General features: G+C 51.8%; 9 protein-coding genes across 9 annotated transcripts; 6 read left to right on the forward strand and 3 right to left on the reverse strand.

Annotated features, from left to right (window-relative positions):
- Positions 1-403: 403 nt before the first annotated feature.
- On the reverse strand, positions 404-2,056 carry Z519_06302 (uncharacterized protein; the record flags this gene model as incomplete). Its single annotated transcript, XM_016764042.1, has 1 exon — positions 404-2,056. The coding sequence occupies one exon, from the start codon at positions 2,054-2,056 to the stop codon at positions 404-406; it is 1,653 nt and encodes a 550-aa protein (XP_016619124.1).
- Positions 2,057-2,430: 374 nt separating this feature from the next.
- Positions 2,431-3,675, forward strand: Z519_06303 (uncharacterized protein; the record flags this gene model as incomplete). Its single annotated transcript, XM_016764043.1, has 2 exons — positions 2,431-3,066; positions 3,127-3,675. The coding sequence occupies 2 exons, from the start codon at positions 2,431-2,433 to the stop codon at positions 3,673-3,675; spliced, it is 1,185 nt and encodes a 394-aa protein (XP_016619125.1).
- A 170-nt stretch (positions 3,676-3,845) lies between these two features.
- Positions 3,846-6,554, forward strand: Z519_06304 (uncharacterized protein; the record flags this gene model as incomplete). The annotated part of the gene is made up of 1 exon (XM_016764044.1): positions 3,846-6,554. One exon carries the CDS (start codon positions 3,846-3,848, stop codon positions 6,552-6,554), a length of 2,709 nt encoding a protein of 902 aa, XP_016619126.1.
- A 763-nt stretch (positions 6,555-7,317) lies between these two features.
- Positions 7,318-10,095, forward strand: Z519_06305 (uncharacterized protein; the record flags this gene model as incomplete). Its single annotated transcript, XM_016764045.1, has 1 exon — positions 7,318-10,095. One exon carries the CDS (start codon positions 7,318-7,320, stop codon positions 10,093-10,095), a length of 2,778 nt encoding a protein of 925 aa, XP_016619127.1.
- A 212-nt stretch (positions 10,096-10,307) lies between these two features.
- Positions 10,308-11,381, reverse strand: Z519_06306 (uncharacterized protein; the record flags this gene model as incomplete). The annotated part of the gene is made up of 2 exons (XM_016764046.1): positions 10,308-11,019; positions 11,074-11,381. 2 exons carry the CDS (start codon positions 11,379-11,381, stop codon positions 10,308-10,310), a joined length of 1,020 nt encoding a protein of 339 aa, XP_016619128.1.
- A 389-nt stretch (positions 11,382-11,770) lies between these two features.
- Positions 11,771-13,082, forward strand: Z519_06307 (uncharacterized protein; the record flags this gene model as incomplete). The annotated part of the gene is made up of 3 exons (XM_016764047.1): positions 11,771-11,936; positions 11,989-12,871; positions 12,926-13,082. 3 exons carry the CDS (start codon positions 11,771-11,773, stop codon positions 13,080-13,082), a joined length of 1,206 nt encoding a protein of 401 aa, XP_016619129.1.
- Positions 13,083-14,284: 1,202 nt separating this feature from the next.
- Positions 14,285-16,251, forward strand: Z519_06308 (uncharacterized protein; the record flags this gene model as incomplete). The annotated part of the gene is made up of 4 exons (XM_016764048.1): positions 14,285-14,639; positions 14,693-14,713; positions 14,813-15,349; positions 15,608-16,251. The coding sequence occupies 4 exons, from the start codon at positions 14,285-14,287 to the stop codon at positions 16,249-16,251; spliced, it is 1,557 nt and encodes a 518-aa protein (XP_016619130.1).
- Positions 16,252-20,881: 4,630 nt separating this feature from the next.
- On the reverse strand, positions 20,882-21,602 carry Z519_06309 (cytochrome c oxidase subunit 6, mitochondrial; the record flags this gene model as incomplete). The annotated part of the gene is made up of 4 exons (XM_016764049.1): positions 20,882-21,021; positions 21,082-21,199; positions 21,252-21,297; positions 21,412-21,602. 4 exons carry the CDS (start codon positions 21,600-21,602, stop codon positions 20,882-20,884), a joined length of 495 nt encoding a protein of 164 aa, XP_016619131.1.
- An 856-nt stretch (positions 21,603-22,458) lies between these two features.
- Z519_06310 (uncharacterized protein) lies at positions 22,459-23,601 on the forward strand (the record flags this gene model as incomplete). The annotated part of the gene is made up of 3 exons (XM_016764050.1): positions 22,459-22,869; positions 22,922-23,115; positions 23,166-23,601. 3 exons carry the CDS (start codon positions 22,459-22,461, stop codon positions 23,599-23,601), a joined length of 1,041 nt encoding a protein of 346 aa, XP_016619132.1.
- Between the last annotated feature and the right edge of the window lie 115 nt (positions 23,602-23,716).

The raw sequence follows: 23,716 nt of genomic DNA on the forward strand, positions 1-23,716 counted from the left end.
TTATGGAGCTGCGTCTACACTCCTCGACTCCACGACCCAGAGACCGAAGTTTTGCCGCAAATGCCTATCGCGTCGTCGCATCGTAGGAGAGCCAGGCCAAAGCAATTTGTCTTCTCTTCATGTTCATCATCGTTATTGGGTTCAGCCTGAAAGCGTGATCTTCAAATATTTGGCTCTTCTTTCACGACATTATATGTCTTAGCACTGCGACTCGGGGGCCGACAAAGAGTCCCTGGAGAAGAAGCAAACTAACCTATACGCACCATAGTTTGAATTTTGCATCGCAACGCCTGTGAGAGACGCATGACTTTGCGGAAATAAATCTATCTATTGATCATGGTAGCATTTGAAATCTACACTCCATCGTATCGGGTGCTTTTACATTAACTCTCTACAGCAGAAACTAGCAAGCGACGCCTTCCAATGGTTCAACAACATTAGTTTGGAACCATGCTTGGATCTCAACCCCCGAGTCATCTTCCCACGGTGATTTGACCGTGAGACAGAGCAGAACCACTTTCGCGTACTCGTCCCCCGCTGCAGCGGCCAGCCTTGTCCGGGTATGCTCGAGAATTCTTTGGCGGACTAGTTCCGGATTTTCTCTCCAGTTCTTGAAGCGATGAGATTGGAGAGAGAACACGGATTCCCATAAGCCGATTTCAAGCAATATCACCCCTAGCGCATAGAAATCGTGTTGAGGCATGAAATATTTGGCCGGCTTGCCCCATCGCTCTGGATGTCGGTAGACATTTCTCGCTATACTTGAGTCTGCGTACCGTAATGAACCGACGCCAGGTTGAGAAGGACGAGAGTATTCGAAGCCGCAGATTCGTAAGTTCCTGAACCCATCGTCCGGAAATGGAGCGTGTTCCGGCCACGACTGACGAAAGAAAACGACATTCGCGCTTCGAAGGCTTTTGTGAATCCAGCCAACCGTATGGAAATTTGCAAGTGCCCCAGCCAACTGCCGCGCAAGCCAGACCCGTTGCGTGAGAGATGGTTTGAGTACTTGATGTTTCTGCACCATCTGCTCGAGATTCTCCATCTGGAGAAAGCTAGGATTTCCAGGTATCTCATAGAAAAAGGCAAAGCGGTTCAAGGCCGGTTGATGTAGCAGGCCAGTTGATTGAAGAGCCAAAAATTCAGCCGGTTTCGGACTCTGCATAAGAGCTGCCAACTGTCCAACCTGCTCGCGAACAAGAGGCGAAACGCTGCTCGTGGCGGTAGCAGATATATCCACGGTATATTCGTGATACTCGACCAGCATCAACTGGCCTTGAACTGATAGCTTCTGCAAGGATGATGTAAGCTCCTCGGCCGCCTCCACCCCTGGTGCCTCCTGTTCTCCTATATCCAAATCACGCATGTCCAGCTCTAGTTGGATGATTCTGACATCGGGTGGCACGGCTTCATATGCTGTAATGCGACGAAGCCGAGCATCCTGGGCTAGACCAAGTGCTGCCGCAGGTCGACTTTTCTCCAGCGCAGTAAGTCGGCGGTCATTGGTTTCAACGATCAAGAGGTAGTCTCTGACCAGTTGAAATGCCATGCTGATCCAGCCCCCATATTCTTCAACCATCTTTCTCGCCTTTTTGCGATCTTTGATTGCCCACTTTGCCAATGTTGCTGTTCGTGCCTTGCGTTGCATGATTTCTTCTGGGGATTTGTTCAGATGATCGAGTAGCTTCATTCCCGCCTTTGCTTCCATGCCTGCCCTACGGTACCTTTCGAGACTCGGGTACCGTACGGCTTCCGCACGATCGCATTGGCGGAGACAGTCAACAATGGCTAATTGGACATACTCAGGGATTTCATCAAAAAGCTTTGATCCAGTGCTGGCATTCTCTTGCCCCGATGCTGTATCGCCAAAAGGGTCGAAAAGCAGGCCCTGCAAGGCTGTTGCTCGAGCTCTGTGCGCTCCTAGTGCATCTTGAAGCTTGATCGCCTCGTCACCAAAGTCTTTGGCTGCGTCGATTGCTTTCTTTACCGCTAATGCGATCTCGAACAGCTGCTGGAATGCACCAGCGCATGCGACCGCAAGACTTACTGGCTCCATCGCATCTACTTGCACCTCTAATTGGTATGTAATCTGCGTATATGGCGATTGCAATTCAAGGCGCAAAACCACGCGGCTTTATCCAACCAGTACCATACCAAGTACGAATACAAAGATTCGATCTCGTCGCTCGAAGCAAGTTACCACGCCGGAGGACTCAGAAGTCGAACCACCGTCAGCTGATTGACCAGCTCCACGGCCATCCATTCGCTGCAAGCGCGGGTCGCCATTCAGTTGTGTCTCGGCACCACCGATTTAACGATCATTCGATTTTATATGACCGCGTCCCAAGGGAAACCCATAATGGCTCTGGTTCAGGTTTGTAGCTTTGCGACAATAATTTGTCCCTCTCAAATTCCTCCACCAACGCCTATATGGCCGTACCGGATCTTGGATCGTGGATACCAAACGTTCGCCGTGTGCAAAATGTCTCAGAAAGTTTTTCAACGCAGTCCCCAAGATCTTTTGTCTTCGACAAGACAAATATTCATGTTGAAGGGCTACTCACCGTTAAGCGGCTTCTTAAGCAAGCCATAGTGCCTTTCTGGGATGGTCAATCTTTGAAGCAGCTGCTCTCCGGAGGTATTGGGGCAGGGTCTCAAGCTACAGTGGCTTCGGGTTGGAACTCGAGAGATGTACTGGCTCCCTCACCGAGTCAGTCTCCGGACGTTGTGATCAAAAGAGTCAGACGGAGCGGAGAGGCAGACGCCGAGTATCAACAAGACTTGGAAGCTGTGTTGAGAGAACTTCATGTCCTTTGTCACAGTCCCCTTAGGAATCACCGCAACGTCATCCAGCTCCTCGGGTACGGTTGGGAAGATACAATCGCTTCCCCCATACTGATACAGGAAAGAGCGGAATACGGAACTCTTCCTCAATACCTCTCCAGGTTTTTTCCGTTTGCAGTGGACGCGTACACCCTCGACAGCTATTGGATGGGTGCATTGGCAATCTGCAGGGACATCGCTACCGGTCTACAAGCGCTACATGCGAGCGACATAGTCCACGGGGTAAGGCCATCCACTCCCATACAATTCCTTCAAATTAATACTCTACTAAGCCAGTGTTAGGACGTCAAACCAGAGAATATTCTCGTTTGCCTCTCCGAGGAGAAGAGGAAAAATCAATTGGACAGGACCTTCTTCGACTTGGGCGCCGTAAAATTCGAAGGCAATGTCGATGATTTAGTGACCGCAAAGTTATCCGATTTTGGTCTCTCCCTTTTCGATCTTGAGAATGGTGGTGGGCAGTATCAAGGCACCCAGCTGTGGAACGCCCCAGAGGTTCGACGACAAACACCGTGGCTGTCGATGGAGGACCTGAAGAAATGCGATATCTTCTCTTATGGCTTAGTTGTCTGGGCATCAGTCAACAAAGGGAGATACTTCCAACCAGCGTGGATGAACAATCAACCTACCGATGACGAAGCCAAACTACAATTCATCGACGAGGCTGAAGACGATTTCTTGCTCCAGGAAGGGCTCAAGGTTATTGAACGCTTCTCTGACGAGCCAAAACCTTTGTTTCAGAAACTGCTAAGACAAACTCTCCAAAGCAAGTCGCACTTGAGAGGTTCGATTGAAAACATAATCGATATCATGGATGAACACATAAGGTGAGTCCTCAAAATAGCGGCAGACTACGGAAGACCAACGAATTCTTAGCCCGGCGATCCAACGTTTGACAGATTCTAAGTCTTTACGGAGATTGACAAGCTCATTTGAAATGGTAGTTCGGCCTTCTCTCAGCTTAAGCATTCAGCTGACAATTCCAGAACCGAGACTTCAACATGCCCTGGCATATTCAGTCACGGATCTTCCATGAGATAAAGCGCGATACAGAGAAACCTCTTCCATTGGTTCAGGCTAAGAGCAGATTACTGGATCTCGCACGATGCTATGCAGACGGCTTCGGAGTCGATCGTTGTGCTTCCCAAATGCTGAATTGTTTTAATGCCGCTGCGGTCCGGGGCGACAGATTTACCACCTTGATGTTGATCCGACTGCAAGAGTCTTGGACTGATTCCGATGGCGAACTTCTCCGGTCTAGGGCCAAACTGTTCCTGGCTACGAATGAGGCCGAACCCAAACCTGAGAGCTGGCAGGGAGAAGGGCAGGGTTTACAAACATACAGCGAGTGGGAAGGAATTGTGAAAGCGGCAGAAACTCTCCGTACTCTACCTGAAGAGATCTACCTTTGCACCCTCCTTCAGGAAATGCCTAAGATCACTCGGCCACAGTCGATTGGGCGGTATCTATCCACCCAAGCCGAGGAGAACCGAGAAAGTTGGTGGGAAATGACAACCCTCTTAACGGCCAACCTGGAGAAGCTGAAGGGTATAGACATTGCACACAAACCAGAAGCAGAGACACAAAACATGCTTGGAGAGACACCACTTGTGGCAGCCTGCGCTAACGGGTGGACACCTGTGGTGAAGATGCTCTTGTGTCTTGGCGTCGACGCAAGTGTAACGGACAACCGTGGCGTAAATGGCCTTCACTACCTGTGGAATGTCTCTGACCAAAATAAACCCGAGGTTGCTGGGTTGCTCCTCCATAGAGGTGCCGAGCTGACCCAAGTTGGTGGCGCCTGGGTGGAAGACCTCTATCTACAAGGAACGCCGCTCCATTGGGCCATCCAAATGCGATCCCTGTCGACGATTCAACTACTCCTCAACGCAGGCGCCGACGTTGACGATAGCCACTGGAAGTTGAACCCTCTCGAACTAGCAACACGTTGCTACTTTCCAGAAGTGATTGAGCTCTTGCTCTCTCATAAAAGAGAGGTCTCAGATGTTCAGTCTCAGCATCGGCCTCTCAGCCAGAGCTTGAAAGACATCTTTACGAGGCACAAATCAGATCGAATTGCGAGACCTGGATTTAGCAACCATGGATCCGATGCCCCCAACCAATCGCAAAGCTTAAGCAACGCCGCCTTCGCTGTTCTGGAGCGGCCCAGTTTCTTCAAAACTCGCTACATGCACGGCAGACGGTATGAAGATGACGTCGCAGGCACCCTTAACGTATTTGCCCGCAGAGGAGTAGACGCCAACGAAATCACCAAGGATGGCTTCGGGATGCTGCCGCTGGCGACCCACCCCGAAGTCGACGACGTGCTTTTTGGCATTATCATTAGGCACGGCATCAACATGCATGCTGTTGGCAAGGACGGGCAGACTGTGGTAGATTGGCTGGTTCATGCAGCAGGAATTGCCAGCCAAAGCCACAGCGGCACCGAACAACTCGCAGTTAGAAAACTCAAAACATTGGCACAGAGTGGATATTTGTTTCCAGAGCGTACAAGACAGGGCAATTCGTTACTTCATACATGCACGTCGGAGAATCTTCCCCTGTTCACCGAAGAATTGATCATGAATGGGTTCGATATTGAAGCCCGCAATAGATCCGAATCCGGCTATTATCCACATGGGAGACGACAAAAGTTCGACTTCAGCTATGGTAACGCCACGCCTCTTTTGAGCGCCGCTAACAACGGTTCGTTGGAGACGCTAAAAGTCCTGTTGCAGCATCACGCGAAGACTGATGTGGTTCTCGAAACCATGCCTTCATTCCTACAGTTTACGCCTATCATGTGTGCAACTGCAAGCGGCTTTCCCGACGTCGTGGATGAGCTGTTACGGCAACCCTCGGGGACAATCTGCCTTCCGGAAATTGACGGCGAGATTGGCACACTGCTCAATCTTCCTCACCACTGCATGCTTGGGCCGTTCAAGCGGAGGCAGAACATGGTTCGCCACCTCTTGTGGACCTGTAAGCATGCGATCAGGAAGGAGGATGCCCTGCATCGAACGTTGGCCGGTTTAAACCCACTGCACCAAGCTATACTTGCCGGTGACAATGCGAGTGTCAGACTGCTGCTGGACGAGGGGACGGACCCCGAGAAGCCGGCCAACATGAACCCTGACAACCCAATGAGGAGGCCATTGGAACGTGGCAGCTTTATTGTCCAGGACAACGAGGGGGTAATTCGTGATATTCCGGTGAGTGTGATGTTAGAACAACATGGATACCACGAACCGCCACCCAGGACTGTTCCACCACCCGGATCGATATCGTCTCTCCATCTAGCCATCGTCACAAGGTATTCTGCTTCACACCAGCCATTCAGCAAGGCCGTGATGGAAGCATTGGAAGATTTCCAATCAAACTTTTCAGGAAAAATCATTTCATTCACTTCCGCCGATATTGTCGATGGTGCCTCTCAGTTGCCAATGCTAAAGGCCAATAATGCTATTGTGAAGATGCTGCTCGAGCATGGCATGAAGCCGACATTCGAGGACATAGCAGAGATGTGCAGAGAAAAGGATCGAGGTATGTTGCGTCTCCTCATGCCGACGGACGATATACGAACGAGATTTCTATCAGAAAAGGACAGCGCAGGTCGCTCTTTGCTTAACATCGCAATGGAATCAGGAGACAAGAGAATTATTGACTTCTTGAATGGTGAAGATGATGAATTCCCTCTTGATGAGATTTGAATGGTGGAGTTCGTTGCGGCAGCTGTTGTTCGGTTGTATTTGTACTATATTCCATCACTTTGGGAAGAAGGATTCTTGTCGCAAGGAAACGCCTCTCAGTTCGGTGGAGTGGGTCGGTACTAACACAAAATGATTGAAGAAAAACTCGTCTGTGGCATTCCTTTTCATTGATAGATCTTGGATCTTTAGTTTTCAGAGTCTTCCCAAAGCTGACATGTCGTACCCAAACTCAACTCTATTGTCGTACCATAATAATGACCGATACTTGAACAAACTACCTATTAAGATACTTTAAACCAACACAAGAATACCGCTGATATTGAGTCAATACCCCAAAAATATGGGATGTTTGTCACGGCTACTGGAAAAATACGTCGTGTTCAACGGGGTCTGAGTGCTTGAAAGAATGGCCTCTTATTCCCGAACATGCAGCGACATAATTGGCATTGTGAAATGAAATGTAAAGGTGTGTCGGGCTATTCTAGATCTATGTGGTCGGGGAGGCTGCTTTTATAGCCATAGTTACTAGCGTCTTGGCGTATTTCACAGCATTCTAACGAAAATTCGAAAAGGGAATAGCGCGTGGTGAATTGGTGCCAAATTGGAGGCTAACGACCCCTTCATACCTACAATGTCCAAGCCCTGTCCAGGTAGGTCCTCTTGGTCCTCATGGCAGGTGCAAGACGCTGTCTAGCTCGTGTCCTCTTTTGAAAGACGTCAATCATATGATGATAATCGACCTGGATTCACCAAAGGAGCTGCCATGGCTTCTACGACCACCATAAACACCTGGATGGAAGAGCTCGTGCTCTCTTTCCTTGCGCCTTCCACACCAACCGACGTCCGGAAACACAAAGACAATTTCATCCGCACAGTCAAGCATCACAACTATGGCCGGACCAACCAGTTCGCTGTCGCCGAAAGACTCACCGGACTGGAAGAGAAGTTCCAGGTTTACAATCTCGACGACGTGGCAGCGGAGCTTTTCTCGCGACGTGCGGAACTGAAGAAAGACCACGACGACAAAAAGTGGTTGCCCGATATTCTGGATTTCTTACTGCATCTTTCTCACGACCCTGTGCACTACAGCCGGATTGAGAATCTTGAGAAGTTGAATCCTCGTACAGAGACCCCTTTGCCGTTGAAATGGGAGGAGATTGAAGGGGATGATCCTATCGATCGCCAAGATGAGATATGGCGGCTTCCAAAGTATTCTGATTCCAGCTCTGATGAGGACGAAATTGTCCCTTCAAGTCCATCAACTTCGCCAGCCACTGTGAAGCATGATCTTACGAAGGAGATAGACGTCGAAAGGGTGTTTGAGGCACCTGCTGCGCAAGAGTCAACGAAGTTGGACGCATCGCAATTCTGGAATCGGCCGGGGCATTTGGTGGCCGTCACAGAAACTCAAGCTGTAAGGGAGATGTTGTTTATGCTCACAGGCTTACCAACCTCTATCTTCACCTCCACAAACAACGCCATCCGACCCAATCAACGATACTGTCTGGGTCATCTCGGGAGCACCACGTCCAAGTCCTTGCTGGAGGAGGCAGCACGGCTTGGTTCAGATATTGACTTCGTACGTCAATGGTTACAGACTCCTCAGGATTCCACCGTCATGCAATTCATTCAAAGCGCGATCAGCAGTATCTTGACAAGTTTTGAGTCAACCATATCTAAGGAGCACACCGCCATCTTACACCAATCTTCGCCGACGGGTGTGATTAGCCTCCTTCAAACGTTACAAAGGGTCGAGAGGGCAAGCCGTCCTTTGCAAGCCGTCACCGTCATCGCGTCTCAATTCATTGTGAGTGACCACATCGCCGCTCTGAACACCATCTACAGCCATCTGGACACCGCGCATTCTTGCTCTAACTCTGTCCAAGGGGAGACATACCTTCCCATTTTCCTGTCCTCCCTCGCACTATATTCGAAACCTATCGATATATGGTTGCTTACCGGCAGAATCGAGCCCACGCAACCATTCTTTGTCTTTGAGAACGACCGGAAGACGCGGGTGGCAAGCACTTTGTGGCATGATTGGTTCACCCTGACGCCCACCAAAGATAGCACAATCCCAATATTTCTGAGGAAGTATTGTGAACGCATACTCACAATCGGCAAGACTGCTGCCTTCTTGCACCATCTCGGACGAGTCACCCCAAACAGCTGTAACAATGATCTGGGAATCGCCGCTGCGGCAGCGGAAACAGTCCATCTGATAGCGAGCTCGCCGCTGCCCTTTTCCGCGACTTTCGAAGTGATCCTTGATCGACATCTTGCAGCTCTACTCGGCACTTCCACGAGTGCTCTCAGGCACATTCTGGAAACAAGTTGCGGTCTGACAAGGTTCCTCGACGCGCTCGACTACCTCTATCTTGCCAAAGACGGTGTCCTCCTCGATGGCATTGAAAGCAAGATGTTCGATCAAATCGATCGCTGTTTAGAGATGTGGAACGACCGCTTTCTTCTCTCTGACCTTCTATCTGAAGCATTCCAGAACACGGAATGCGTTGATGTCGATGCAATCACAGTTCACGCAGCGTATACCTCGTCTCGGAGCATGGAAAATCGGCGTCGCTCTGTCAGGATCCTGGGCGCTGTGTCAATCTCGTACCATCTCAGCTGGCCAATTGCCAATATCATACTCCCTGCCTCTATAAATTCCTACCAACGCGTCGCCCTAATATTAAATCAAATCCGCCGCGCTAGGGCCCTGCTCGAAAGCCGAGCGTATTTCTACGTTCAGCACGTGCCCTTACCCTTTGACGACCCCAACGACCACAGACTCGCCCGGTTGATATACTGGCAGCTGTCGTATTTTGCGAACATTCTCTATAGCCATCTCACAAGCTGCACCGTCCAAGCTTTCACAACAACCATGCGCGAACGGCTGCATTCGTCCTCTACCAGGAGTGTCGACGATATGATAGCTATCCACACCCAGTACATCACCGGGATGGAGCATGCGTGCCTCAGCAGTAAACGGATCAAACCCCTGCGCGACGCACTGATCACGATTCTCGACCTGTGCATTCGATTCACAGATCTTGTGACCTCGCCGTCCACCATCCCCGAGGTGCGACCGGGTTCGGGAGACGCGGACGGAGGAGACTTTGAAGCCAGCAGTTTCATCTCGGCGCGCAGCCAGCGACGGCGCCGACGAGGAGGACGGGGAGGAGGAGGAGGAGGAGGAGGAGGAGGCAAGGGGAGACAACAACAAGACGACGAGTATTCCTCGTCAGAGGACGACGATGAGGCTGGAATGGGACAGGGGGAGGGATATTCCACGTTCGTCCTCGAGGAAGACGCCTCGCTTACGCAGGAGATGATCAAAGTGCGGGACACGTTCAGGAGACACGTCCAGTTCTTGATTGCGGGCTTGAGAGCCGTGGCGAGGAGTTCTCGGTCGAATTCGCCTCAGGCACAAGGACAAGCTCAAGGACAAGAACTGCAGGGCTGGGAAGTAGGCGAGAATTTTGAATTGTTGGCCGATTCGCTTGAGGGAGTCTTTCCTGCGGGCAGGAGGGTTCTTACTTGATCCCATCCGGGTCGAATCCGGGCGAGCCACTGGGCAAAGACAGACAATTGCTATTTTTTTAATCGACTCTTCTATCCCAAGATCGCTTCTCTCCCTCCCATTTTTTTTTTCGTTTTCGTCCTATTCTTACAGTGGTTCGTGGTCATGATGCGTCGTATGATGACCGAATCCAGGATTCAGTCATTACGACTGTGAGAGGAACTGGAAAGGCATTAGGACGTTCTCCGCCACTTCGTCTCTTCCGTTTCTCCGTCGTCAACCGCATCCCCCTTGCCTTGCTCGGTATCTTGCCATGGCCGAACAGTGCCGGCGCCAGGTCCCAGAGGCTCGTCTGTAGCAGCGCCTTCGCCATCGTCACGCCCTTCCTCTTCTTGCTCGTCCTGATCGCCGCCGCCAATCCAGTTCCCCTCCTCGTCGAAATACTCATGCATGTTCTCCGCCGTGATCCATCCGCCACTGCCCGGCATCACAGGCGGCAGACCGCCATCCGCACTGCCTGGGAAAGCCAGCCCGGCGCGAAATAGACGACTCCCACCGCCCGCTCCATCTTCTTCGTCTTCGCCGGGGTCCACTGGGTCAGGGTGCAAATTGGAGCAAGTGGAGAGGGCGTTGAACATGGCTGCCACGGGCGTCTGTTCCGGTTTGTCTTCTCCTTCAAGACCGTCTTCGGTGGTCCCCTGGGCGGTTGAGGCGACTTGGGGAGGAGCTGAAGCAGTCGGGATCACTGTGACGGAAACGGAGTCGGGTTCGGAATCTTCGTCTTGCGCGATGCTCTCTGGGGAGGGGAATGAAATTATCTGCATGTATACACCTTGTTGTTCACCGGGCGAGGGTTGTGGGAGGGATTGGATTGCGTGGAGGGAGATGGCGGGGTACGGGATCGAGAGGCCTGCATTTGCATCATTTGAGTAGAAGAAGACCTTGCTGTTTATCCGTCAGTTTTCTTTCGTGCGGGACGTGGTGGGTGGTCGGACTCACTCTGAAGTCACCCATACGTCCACATTGTCGACGACGACTCTTTGCTTCCCTCTCGCTTCGCCATCTCCATTGGCCTCAGTGCCGTTAGCATGAGGCTGCTGTGGTTGTCCTTGAGAGATGGAATGCTCCAGTAAGGGCGCGAATGCTGGAATAGAACGGGCTTCTTGTTCTAGGACAATGAGTTTGCTGCGGTCGCTGTAGTAGTGCAGGACTGGTGGTCCGGTGTAGAACGAGGCGGGCGTAGCAGACTGATGTTCTATGAGTGGGACAAAGGATGAGGTTTTGGGAGGCTCGCGGAGGATTTCCATGGTGCGTTGTTGAGCCAGGAAATGTATGCTGAGGTTTTTGTCCCTATTCCGCTCAGTATGCCGTCGGGATGAAGGAACGACGGAAATTTTCTGCTTGGTGTGGCAGTCGGCGGGGATGTTTCTTTTCCCCCTGCGGTGCCTGAATTGATGCTAGTACATAGAATGCGTTGTGCCTGCGGAAGAGCCACGAAGAGCCACTGGGCTGGACCACTGGGGTACTTAGAAGCCTCGCCTAGATGTGGATCCCTGACCGCGCAAACGAACACGCAAGATTCGATCCATCACTGTGGCTTCTTTTTTCCTTTTTACTATTTACCTGTAGCGTGTACATGTCTGCAATCTCCTGGCTCGGCTGTATCATGGCTGATGGCTAACAGCCGCCCTCCAATATGGCCATCGCAAAGCCTGTGCGGTTCCTAGGGGCACTGTCCGTGGTTCTGGTCTTCTTCCTCGTTTATCAGTATCTGCAGCCGGTCCCAACAATTGAGGCCCCAGGCACCGTGGTCGGCAATGGCGACAAGATTGAGAAGTGGGAGCAGGATCCTCTTCTAGAGCGTATATACGTCCCCTCTCAGAATCTGCGCGACACCGCTGACATCCGTCTTAGCAATCGGCGAGCCGCCTGAACCATTATGGCGACACACGGACCACGACTATGCTCCCGAAAGCCCCAACTCGGCGCGTATCAATGCCACGCTCCTCTCTCTCGTCCGTAATGAAGAACTCAATGAACTTCTTCCGACCATGAGACAGCTCGAAGAGACGTGGAACTCTAAATTCAACTATCCGTGGACGTTCTTCAACGATGTCCCGTTTACCGAAGAATTCAAACAAGCAACCCAGGCTGTCACAAAGGCCAAGTGTGCCTACCATGTCATTCCGAAAGAGCATTGGGACATGCCTTCCTGGGTCAGCCAGGAACTTTACGAGGAGTCTGCAAAGATTCTGAAGGAGAACGATGTCCAGTATGCGGGGATGATATCATACCACAAAATGTGTCGATGGAACAGCGGCATGTTCTATCGCCATCCGGCGCTCGAAAACGTCCAATACTACTGGCGCGTCGAGCCCAAAGTCAAGTTTTTCTGTCACGTCGACTACGACGTGTTCCGCTACATGCAAGACCACAATAAGACGTACGGCTTCAACATCAATCTGTTTGACTCGCCGGAATCCATCCCTTCTCTATGGCCCGAGACGATCAAATTCCTCGCTGCCCATCCAGAATATCTCCACAAGAACAACGCCATGGCATGGCTGGTGGACAACACTCGCAGACCGGAAAACAACATCAAGGCACATGGGTACAGCACCTGTCACTTCTGGTCTAATTTTGAAATCGCCGACTTGTCGTTTTGGAGGAGCCAGATCTACGAGGACTATTTCACTCACCTGGATCGGAGCGGGGGGTTCTTTTATGAGAGATGGGGCGATGCCCCTGTCCACAGCATTGCATTGGGGCTTTTTGAGGACGCCAGCAAGATTCACTGGTAAGACGAGCCCGGTTTCCACCGAGACGCGAAATGGAGACTGACTGGCAGCAGGTTCAAGGATATTGGATACAACCATATCCCATTCTATAATTGTCCCAACTCACCTAAATGTAGTGGGTGCACGCCCGGGCAGTTTTACGCCGGCGAATCTTGGTTGCAGCGAGAAGACTGTCGACCGTTATGGTTCAAGTATGTTGGAATGGGCTGAGCAGGAGAGGTCGCTTTGGATCACACAACCAGAAGATAACCGGCGCCTTCACCACCCTTTTGTATATGAACACCATCCCTGCACATTCGCCGAGGCCTTCCTCTTGCCTTTGCACTACATACATATCTAGGTAGTGAATGGGTCCGGTGGCCCGCGAGTTGCACCCTAGGAAGAACGTATTAGCTGGTCGAGATTCCCCAACCATGTGTGCATGCACGCCGAGATCCTTCGTCCAGGATACCGTTGATGTATCGAAACTTCCACATCGGAGCCGATCGGAGGTTGGAGAGTCCCGTAGCGGCGGTGGTACGGTTGGTGTTCTGACTGAGTATTCAGTGTGGCGGAGACAAGCATTGCGGCAGGCGCACATAAGAAGCGTGGCGTTGAAGCTTGGGGGGGCTCTTGGGGGGCTGGTGAGCCTCTAACTTGCCTAAGTTACGGAGTAGCACGGGGGCAGGACGGGGCGGGACGGAGGGCAGGCCAATAGCCCCCAAGAGAGTGGACGGCCGAGCACGGGCAGACTCCGTGGGGAAGGCACTCTCCCTGTGCCCTCCCCAATCCCAACCACCCACCATCTGCCCTTCTGGCCCTTCCCCCCGTGGTGGCATTTACGGAGCAAGAATCAAAAATACGGGGTATGATATCAAGGCCTCAAGAGTTCCATCTTCTCCAATCCCTTGGCGGCGGTGGCTGTTTCTGCCGACGGAAGTACCGCTAGGCCGTCAACATGCACTGATCACCGCTCAATGTCCGGTTCGGCAGTCACATCTGTGGCCTTCGAGAACCTGTCCACAACCACTTCTATCCCTGTCTGTCACCAACTGACGGCCCTTTCAAAATGGTCCGAACGGCGTACACGGTGCCCTAGCCCGGCTTCTATCCAATAACTCGACGGAGGCGACTTCTTTTTGCGGGGGGCCATCAGGTGCCACGAGCGAGAGCGAGCTCGCTCGTGGTTACTCAACCGTTGATCACTGCCGTAATGCACAAAGGGATCAAGAGGGACCCAGTTCGCCTGGTAGATCGACTACCACGCGTCTGGGTCAAAGGTCGGCTCGATGCAACCCAATAAAAAGGTAGGGGATCCCCAGACGTGAGCTGCTGGATGTTACTTCCCAGCTCCCCTTCTTTTTCGGATCCCCCAGCTGGGTTGCCAACCGCTCTGCAAATACTCGCCGGGCCGCACTATCAGCCTTGGAAGCATGGATACCAAAGAGATCACCGAGAAGCCTATCACAGGCGTGACCCCTCCGGACGCCGTGCATTCGGCCTCCTCCAAGTCGTCGAGCAGTGATGAAAAGCCCACCGTCACTACGGCCGAAGAGGTTCCCTCTGAGAAACACAACGCTATCAATGCCCATTACGACCCTACTCTCGCCCCTCGATATACCAAGGAAGAGGAAGATGCTGTCATCCGCAAGCTCGACTGGCACCTCATGCCTCTCATTTTTGTCCTGTACTCCCTGTCCGTCCTCGACCGCTCCAATCTGGGTAATGCTAGGATTTCCGGTATGGAGAAGGACATCGATCTCAGTGGCAAACGCTACGACTGGCTAGGTAAATGGGATCTGTGCCCCGCAAAAACTGTCTTCTAATCAAGAATACTATAGGTACCGCATTCTATATCAGTTGTATGTATTCCCATGTTCGCGGGAGTGGAAGGCCAAAACAACCAACCCTGAGAGTCCGTTCCACTGCTCTAGACCTCTAACTGATCTTTTTCTTTGCAGATATCCTCTCGCAATGGACGCAAATGGGTTGGAAGGCCTTTCCCCCTCACGCCTGGGTTGCCTTCGTAGTCTTTGGTTGGGGGGTGGTGTCCACCTTGCAAGCAGCATGTACATCTTGGGCCGGCGTCATGGTCTGCCGAGTTATTCTTGCCATTTTTGAAGCTGCTTATGGTCCCGGTGTCCCCTTGTACCTCTCATTCTTCTACCCTCGCGAAAAACTCGGTCTGCGAACCGGCTTCTTTTTGAGTGGCTCCGCCGCCGCCAACGCCTACGGAAGTGCTCTCGCCTACGGCATTGCACAAGCAAAGTCCTCAATCGGGCCATGGAGAATCCTCTTCATAGTCGAAGGCGCTCCTACGTGTCTTTTGGCTATCGTGGCGTGGTTCTGGCTGCCAGATTCGCCCCACCATTGCAAGTTCTTGTCAGAGCGAGAAAAGGAGATTGCAGTGGATCTATCGTTGAGACAGCCCGGAGACAGGACTGGAAAGAAGGGGCTGCAATGGAAACAGGTTTTGGGAGGGTTGATGGATTATCGATGTGAGTCTTTGTTCCTCTTTGCACGGCTATCCCGTATCCCCTGAGGGACTTTGATACCACCGCATACACCCACGCCGTTATTGTCGAGAACAATTCGATCGAATGCACCTACCTGTCTACTTCTGCCTGGGGACTATTTAATTGAACTATAACGCAACGATTTTGTTCTCGTTGGAGGCTTGTTCGATTCGGACACAACCATTCATATTTGCTGGTCTTCACTTCGTCAAGACTCACAACTGACAATTCTGGTCACAGCCTACCTTCCGCCCCTAATGTACTTCGGCTGCAACGTCTGCTTCGCCTCCCTCCCGCTCTTCGTCCCCACGATCATCAGCGAAATGGGTGCTTTTTCCACCATTCAGTCCAACGGTCTCTCGGCTCCACCATATGTCTTCTGCTTCCTCGCAATTTGCGGCACAGCTTTCATCTCCGACCGCCTGAAGATGCGCGGCATCTTCGTCGCCATCCCCGCGCTGATCGCTGCGGTGGGTTACATCATCCTGGGCACGACTTCGGGGGTGGCGCCACGGTATTTCGGCCTGTTCCTAGCCGTCCTCATCTTCGTCTCGGTGGCCATGACACTGACCTGGGTCGGAAACACCCATGCCACGGACAGCAAGCGGGCCGTCGCGCTGGCCATCCTTGCTACGGGTGGCCAGTGTGGGCCCGTGCTGGGCACGAACATCTTTCCCAAAAGCGACGCGCCGTACTATCGCAAGGGCATGTGGATCTCGTGCGGCGCGTGTCTGATCGTCGTGGTCACAAGCTGCATGCAGATGGGCCTGCTGATTCGGGCCAATCGCAAGCGCGACGAGAAATACGGCCGCGACAGGGAGACGGTTCACCTCGAGGAGCCTGGCGAGTTCGGCAACGATAAGCAGTTTAGATATATGGTTTAAGCACGGAGGAAGGAGATGAGTCGTGATATGGGCATTATGAGGGGGGAGTCTACCTAAGGGATGCCTATCTGTACTGAGAGAAAGGGGGATGAGAGGATTTGGAGGATGAGGAGGAGGAATCAGTCCAAGGTAAAGAGGGTTTGATCCCGAGAAAGTGAAGCCTAGGGCCAGCTGCGGCTTTCAGAAGTCCACGAGGCTGAAACCGACATCGAAACCCGCCCTGGGACACACATGAGTGAAAGAACCAAAGAATGCAGAGGTGCAGAACCGTACATTTTTCTCGAGCTTTGCAATAATGCTACATGTGTTCCGATACCATCCGTGATTAATTTGATCCATGACTCTGTGACCTTGGTTGGTTAGGTGGTTGGTTGATTGATCTATGATTACGACGGATTCCATTTTCTGCTCCAGTCCTACAGTAACCATCTATTCAGAATCACAGCCGTCACGAGAGTGTCCGCTACCGGGTGCATACACAATATACTATACTCCATGTCTCGTCTCGTCCCTCTAGCTAGACAAGCGCTGGAGCTATGTTTCTATATGTCCATGTACTGTTGCGCCTGCTGTGTAGGTACATGGGTTCTACCCGTCGCGGCCTCGTGGAAGGACGGATATTTCTGCGTCCATGTTGTGAGACAGGGATGTCCTCTCGGTGGTGCTTGCTGCAACGCGAGGCTCTCAGGTCATCTAGGAGAAGGCGAAGACATCATCTAGTGCACTCCGCCCTCCTTGTTGAGGGTGTCAAGACACTCGTCTCTTCGGTGGCCCTCTTCATCCAGCCGAACATTTCCGTCCCGCGTACCCCCTTTTCTACCGCCTTGCCGTCCGCCAGGCCCGTTCAGCTGCCTCTCCCTGGCCGCGTGACTCGACCACGTCAGTATCCAACGGATACACCGCCATGCTGACCTCGAAAATACCGTCAAGGCGAGCAGCGCGATGACAGACGAAAGCATCAGCGTCTGAGCCGCCGCGATGTACCCCGACGCAAGGACCATTGATCGTGCGCGGGAACACCTCGATCCCCCAGACTGCCCCGGCCTTTATGGTGATCGCATTCAGTTCCATGGCGATCACCAGGCCAGGGTCCTGGGCAAGGCAGGCGCGTTGGCCCATCGGCGCTGCGAAGGAAGGGAATAGATTCGACTGCACGGCTGGCAGCCACGCTTCCAGGTCCTGAGAGACTTTAATTCACTGTAGAAGCCCAGACCAGCGACCGGTGCTGACATGGAGCAGGAGTATATCTCCATATGTTTAGGAGAGGTGATTTTGAGGCTTCATCTAAACAGCAGCGAGAACAATCCAAAAGCTCCGTGGGGACGTCATCCTGAGGGGCCGAACCAGAGGAACCAGACGAATACATATGCCACGACGGTCACTGCGCCTGTTATCATACATGCTCTGTACTGTGGTGTTGAAGCGGAGACGGTCTTTGAGGAGGCCGTCGACAACAGAATCAGGTGACACACTGCTGGGAACGCCCTCTGTGCGCCTCTCTGGTTGCAGATCCAACATTGCGACCATGTCTTAGTTATCGGGGCAGAAGTTCTGGTTGTTTGTTGATTTTGACCGAGACGACGTCGATGCCGCCGTTTGTTGAGATTCAGGAGAGAGAAGATTGGTGAAGGGCCAAGGCTAGACATCAGGTCTAATGCATCGCAGGTTCTCGGGCTTTCTGTATCATGACCTCTGCCGTCTCCGAAGAAGCAAGTCGACGAAAACCGTCTCCGCTGTGCCGAAAAAAGCTTACATTCAAATCCGCAAGTTATATGTGCAAGAAACCACGGCAACGACAAGCGAATAGGGAAAGCGAACGCAAGAAGGCTTAGTCGACAAAAATCCCTCTCTGTAGAGTTCTCGAACGGGAAGTTTACGAACTGTACCGGCCCCCACGGCTGTAGGTGCGGGTTTTCGATTGGGGGAGGCTGCAAGCCACCCAAGGCCGAGATCGATGCGGTTCTTGAAGCCGCCTTGTCTCTGCGAGAAAGAGTGTAGATCTTACAGGGGGGATCATATACGGGCTGACAACCACCCCTCGGTCCACTAGCTTGTTGCAAAACCTCTCATTCTCTACCACTTTGTATGCCCATCGTTGGCTGCGATGACAGCTTTACAGCGCTCTGGCACACTCTCTATATACTTTATAAAGTCCTGTTTATCCAATCTTGCCCATTCTCCCAGTAGATACCCAGTACTGTCGAACCTCATCATCTGTCTTTAGAAATGCGCCTCCCCATTCGATATTTGAGAAGCCGCCAAACATTCTCAATAGAATTTAAATCTAGCGAATGAGCGGGCCAAACCATTCGAATAACATCATAATATGCATGATATTGTAACAAGGCAAAGTGGCTGTGCTGGGATGGTATGGGGGGTGGCATGAAGGAGTGTTGTCTGGTCACATGTCAAACTAAAAATGGGCTAAGGGGAGTGGTGAACAGTTCACAGTGCTGGCAGAGTGCCATTCTTTACAGTTTGACAGAGTATTCCATGTTTTTGATGTCGTCTGCCTATTCCTGAGTGTTTTTCGTCGGCCCTTTCCTACTTCTCAATGCCGTCGCCGTGCTAGGCGCTCGCTGCCCCAGCCGCTGCCTCTCTCGGGGGGCTGGTGTTGGTGGTGGTGTTGCCCTGTCCGCGTCAACCAGAAACGCGTTCTCGATTCCCGACCTGCTGGACGGGCTCTTGTGCGTTGTTGCACGCGCATGCCGAACGCTGGAGTGCTCTGTTACAATATGCTCTTATTAATCTTGCTGTACCGGGTATGAACAGACGCATTGTCCTCCGTTAGAATACCCTCATAAATCCAACTGTTAGTTCAATCTCTCGAAGATGTCGATAAAAATGAGATGACACTCTTTGAGTATAAATCTGTGCTGAAACTTTACCTCAATTTTTATCCATAAATATAGTAAGAGGACCTTTTGAAATCGTAGATATCGACGTATCTGTCATTGCTGCTGAAAATCCAGAAAATTTTGGAACCAGACAGCTTAGATGGTATTTCTCTTCATCTGTGCGCGTAACATAAACGTTTCCAAAGCCTCCTGCAGCGGTAAACGAAGCCGCATCTATTTATGCAACGCGTTTCCAAATCTCAATATCCAAGTTTTCATGATTTTTTGCTCATTATAAATGTGCTACTATATACTTGGGCGTAAGAAGCGCTTTTCTTACGCTGTACGACGAAAATATCGTTCTTTTTTCGAATGCTTTTAATAAAGAGTGTCGACAGACTTGAATATCTTCGAGTTGAGCGATTTCCGTGTATAAAAGACGTCGATGATGGGTATTAAGAGTTACGCGTTATATTAAACGTCGTCTTTTCCTCGTCGTAAGTATTAGCGGACGTCCTATAGGTCTTTGAGGCGTACAGACACCAGAGCGAACACAAAGTTGAACAGTCGTACGAGCAATTCGAAGTTCTCGCGCAATTTGTGAAAGATTCCACTTCGCCATATTATATAAGGTAAGGATTTGAACGCGTTCTTTCTCTGTTAATCGCTGTCCTCGAGGTCGTTCTGGATCCGCGTACGATTTACGATTCTTGTGCTTGCCGGGCATGATAATAGGTGGATAGGTAGGCGGTCGGCGAATAGGTAGGTAGGCAGGTAGGCAGCAGGTAGGCAGGAGGGTAGGTAGGCAGAAATACAGGAATGCGACGCGCTAGTGGCCCAGTTGGGGGGGTCAGCCGTTATGATCCCCCCCTGTAGGACTCTTCTCAGCCTGATCGGGACACAGCTGGACTTCGCGCTCCCGACAATCAAACATGACATTGACACATCGACAGCCGCAAGACGATGCACCTCGCTGAAGCCAACCATATATAGAATAACATGGTATATTGTGCAGACCTGCTCCGAACCGACGCCAAACCCGACGCCAGGCTCAGATAAGAACTCTCCACACACTCACATTCTGGATCTATGTCCGCCTGTCTCTGCTCCCTCGCCAGAAACTATCCTCGTCATCTCATGCCAGATTGTACCTGTACTGCTGCCCTTGGCGCTCACGATTCCGCATATACTTTCCCTGTCAGCCGCGTGCGCCCGGTGTGGGAGGTTGATGGTGGCTGAGCACACTCATCCAGGACACGGGCGGCGGCAGAGTCAACCATTTGTCATTTTAGTCCTCAATATTGAGGGCGACTTGAGAGCCTCTGAGCCGAGTGGGTTTCGAAACTAATGTCGACGGGAATGAAGCGTCGAATGCGTATCAACCGGTAGTCGCCGTGTCAGGAAAACTGGGTAGGTCGTCGCACAGAATGGAATGTCCATTGGAGTCGGGGCACATGCCTACCTACATCCTCAGCCGTTATATCACCTTCACCCCTTTGATGTTAGAATTGCGGGGACACAGCGAAGAGGGAAAGAACACAAAAAAACCCGATGGAATCTCTCAACCCCGGATCTGCTCGTCTTTGAAACTGTACATTTTTACTACGGCGTAGGTAGTCTTTGAGGGTGCTGCGCACAAAGCATATGAAGGGAATACATGCGTGGGCCCCTCATTCTGGCTTCTTCTGGTCCGAAAGACACCACGCGACTCTCCTGTTCCATTTTCCCAACCACCAATGCGGAACCTTTATGCCCAGTCTTTCCCGGTGCTCCTTGACTGTTCACAGCTTTGCCTATGGGTTGTGGTATGGGCTATCACTATTCTCGGGATAGAGGTCTTCTTTGAGATTAATGCCGAGCTCTTCGCGCAGAGGCTTCAGTTCGTCTAGGTATTCCTGGTATTGTTGCATGTTTTCGACCTTTGCCTTGATGCCTGTGGTTTCACATATTAGACACCGAGTACCTCGCCGTAGATGAGCTCGTCTGAACGAACCTTCAAATATTCTCACGGCAGTGGGGAAGTCGTTGACGCGTCTAGCAGCTTTCAGAGCAGCTGTGACAACACCGGGAGAAGGGACGAGATCGTAAGCAAAGGCGTTGTTCAGGTTCCGCTGGTGACTTGGGTTAGCCTCAACAATGGGATCCGGAGCTTGGCAACTTTACCTGTAGCTCGAACACGTCCTGCACCGCATCGAATTCCTTCTCATATCTGCCAGACATCAGATCAGCCCAGCTCCAATTACAACCTTGTTCTTTTGGCCACAGCGCGGAACAATTTTTTGGCGACCAGTGCCCATAAGAACAAGCTCGATCGGGAGCCTACCTCGCAGAGAATTCTTCAAATGTTTCGTCTTCGTGACCGGCGCTTCTTTGGATGGCGGAGGAGCTGAAGGGGGACCTTGCGGAAACCGATTGCACTACCGCCGGAGCTCTCCTGAAGGACCGTGTGCAGGGTCTAAGAAAGGCGGAAGTGGCGGGACGAGCTGTGAGACGAAGCATGGCAAGAGAAGCCATAATGCAATCGGCGAGGTTGAGCACAGGAGGGTTGTGTAGAGTGGTAGAGTGAGAGGTGGTGGACAAGCTGCGATGTGCAAGGTCTGGGCAGATGTTCGATCGAGGTTCTTCAGTCACCTGAGATTTGCTTCGATTCGCAGAGCTTCTGACTGGTTGAAATGACACACGTCGGCCAAGGATGACATGGGTGACAGGCTGGTATTTGGCGCGTACGTGCGTGACCGGCAGTGTACTGTGAATAAGCTGGTCTCTGATTGGCCTACAGTTTGGCGGTCATCCCAAAATGGTCATCTACATGCTCGTCACGGAGTATTAATTCTCCGGACACCTCTCGCCCAGTCACGCCGTTCCAGCGGCTACCGTTTGCATACGCTATACGCGCGGCAATCGCTCACCTTCTTCCCCTAGGCGGAAATTGACAGCCAGGAACACAGCCAATGGGAAGGGGCGGCTGAGGCGGGGCTTGGCTCTGTCGTAATGGCTGCGCGCATCGTGCTTGATCGTGCCAAACGATTATGCACGATTTTCCCCTGACATTTTTGATTATCCAAGAATTGGCACTGTTGGCAACTTCCATCCTCCTCGCGATCGTCCTGCAATTTTCCCAGTTGCCTCCGCCCGCGTTGCCGGCTCGAGAATATATCTCACTTCCTTCCACCCTGTTCCGGCCCACAATTACTTTATCCCTCTGACAGTCCGTTTCTCCCCTTCGTTCATCTCCTTTGTTCTTGAACGGCCTCATCAGTTGATTGTTTACCGTCGCTCCTTCGTTGTCAACTCGGCGCCTGCGCTCACATCTTTCCAGCTTATTTGTAGCCTGCCTCCGCGAAAGTAATTGACACCATATTCCCTCAACATGTCGGGCGACATCCTCAAGTCCATTCCTCTCCCTACCCTCGATCGCCCCTTCGGCATCGAACTATGGCCTTTCTTCGACAAGGCCTATTCCGCCATTGTGGGCTACTCTCCGATGGATTTCAAGTTTGAACCAGGCAAGACCCCTATGTCGACACTGCCAGAAACTGCCATCGCCTTGGTCTCATACTATGCCATCATCTTTGGAGGAAGAGAATTGATGAAACATCGCAAACCATTCACTCTCAACGGCGCTTTCATGGTACACAACCTCTACCTTACACTCATCAGCGGATGCCTGCTGGTACTGTTCGTTGAGCAGTTGCTCCCCACTCTCGCTCGGGGCGGTGTCTTCAACGCCATTTGCAGCTACAATGGAGGGTGGACTCAGGAGTTGGTTGTGCTGTACTATGTACGTCTGGCTGTCCCTTTATCCAGCTTGCGCCACGGTCTAACTCCCGCAGTTGAATTACCTCACCAAGTACCTCGAACTCATTGACACTTTGTTTTTGGTCCTCAAGAAGAAACCCCTAACCTTCCTTCACACCTATCACCACGGTGCCACTGCGCTTCTCTGCTACACTCAGCTGATTGGGCACACCGCGGTCTCATGGGTTCCCATTACGTTGAACCTGACAGTGCACGTGGTCATGTACTGGTACGAAAAATTGACACACAAAATTGACCAGGCGGCTGATATTTCTCTAGGTACTACTTCCAATCCGCTCGGGGAATTAGAATCTGGTGGAAGAAATACATTACCATCATGCAAATCATCCAATTCGTCATTGATTTGGGCTTCGTCTACTTTGCTTCATACACCTACTTTGCCAACTCCTATTGGCCTTGGCTGCCAAATGCAGGTACCTGCGCAGGGGAAGAATTTGCAGCGATTGCGGGTCTTGTCATTCTCAGCTCTTACCTTCTGCTCTTCATCTCATTCTACTTTGCAACCTACCGGAAACAGACCATTCAAGGACGACCGAGAAGGAACACTGGCAGAGAAGCTTTGATCGCTATGAGAGATCTTCCCCTTCCTGACCCACACAGGGTTCCACCTGCATTTGGGGACGAGAAGATGAGCAACGGCGCTGTCACCACCGGGCGATCAAATGGTCCAACCACTAGATCGCGAAAGGCTTAGACGGCCGAAGTGGACGAGCGTTTTGATGGGGAAATCTTTCGTTGTTTAAGGCAGGCCCTGCTTCCGAGACAACACAATGAAGAAATTCAATTCGGGCTGGAAGAAACCAGACAAC

This window comes from Cladophialophora bantiana (assembly GCF_000835475.1).
Source record: "Cladophialophora bantiana CBS 173.52 unplaced genomic scaffold supercont1.9, whole genome shotgun sequence".
Lineage (NCBI taxonomy): Eukaryota > Fungi > Ascomycota > Eurotiomycetes > Chaetothyriales > Herpotrichiellaceae > Cladophialophora > Cladophialophora bantiana.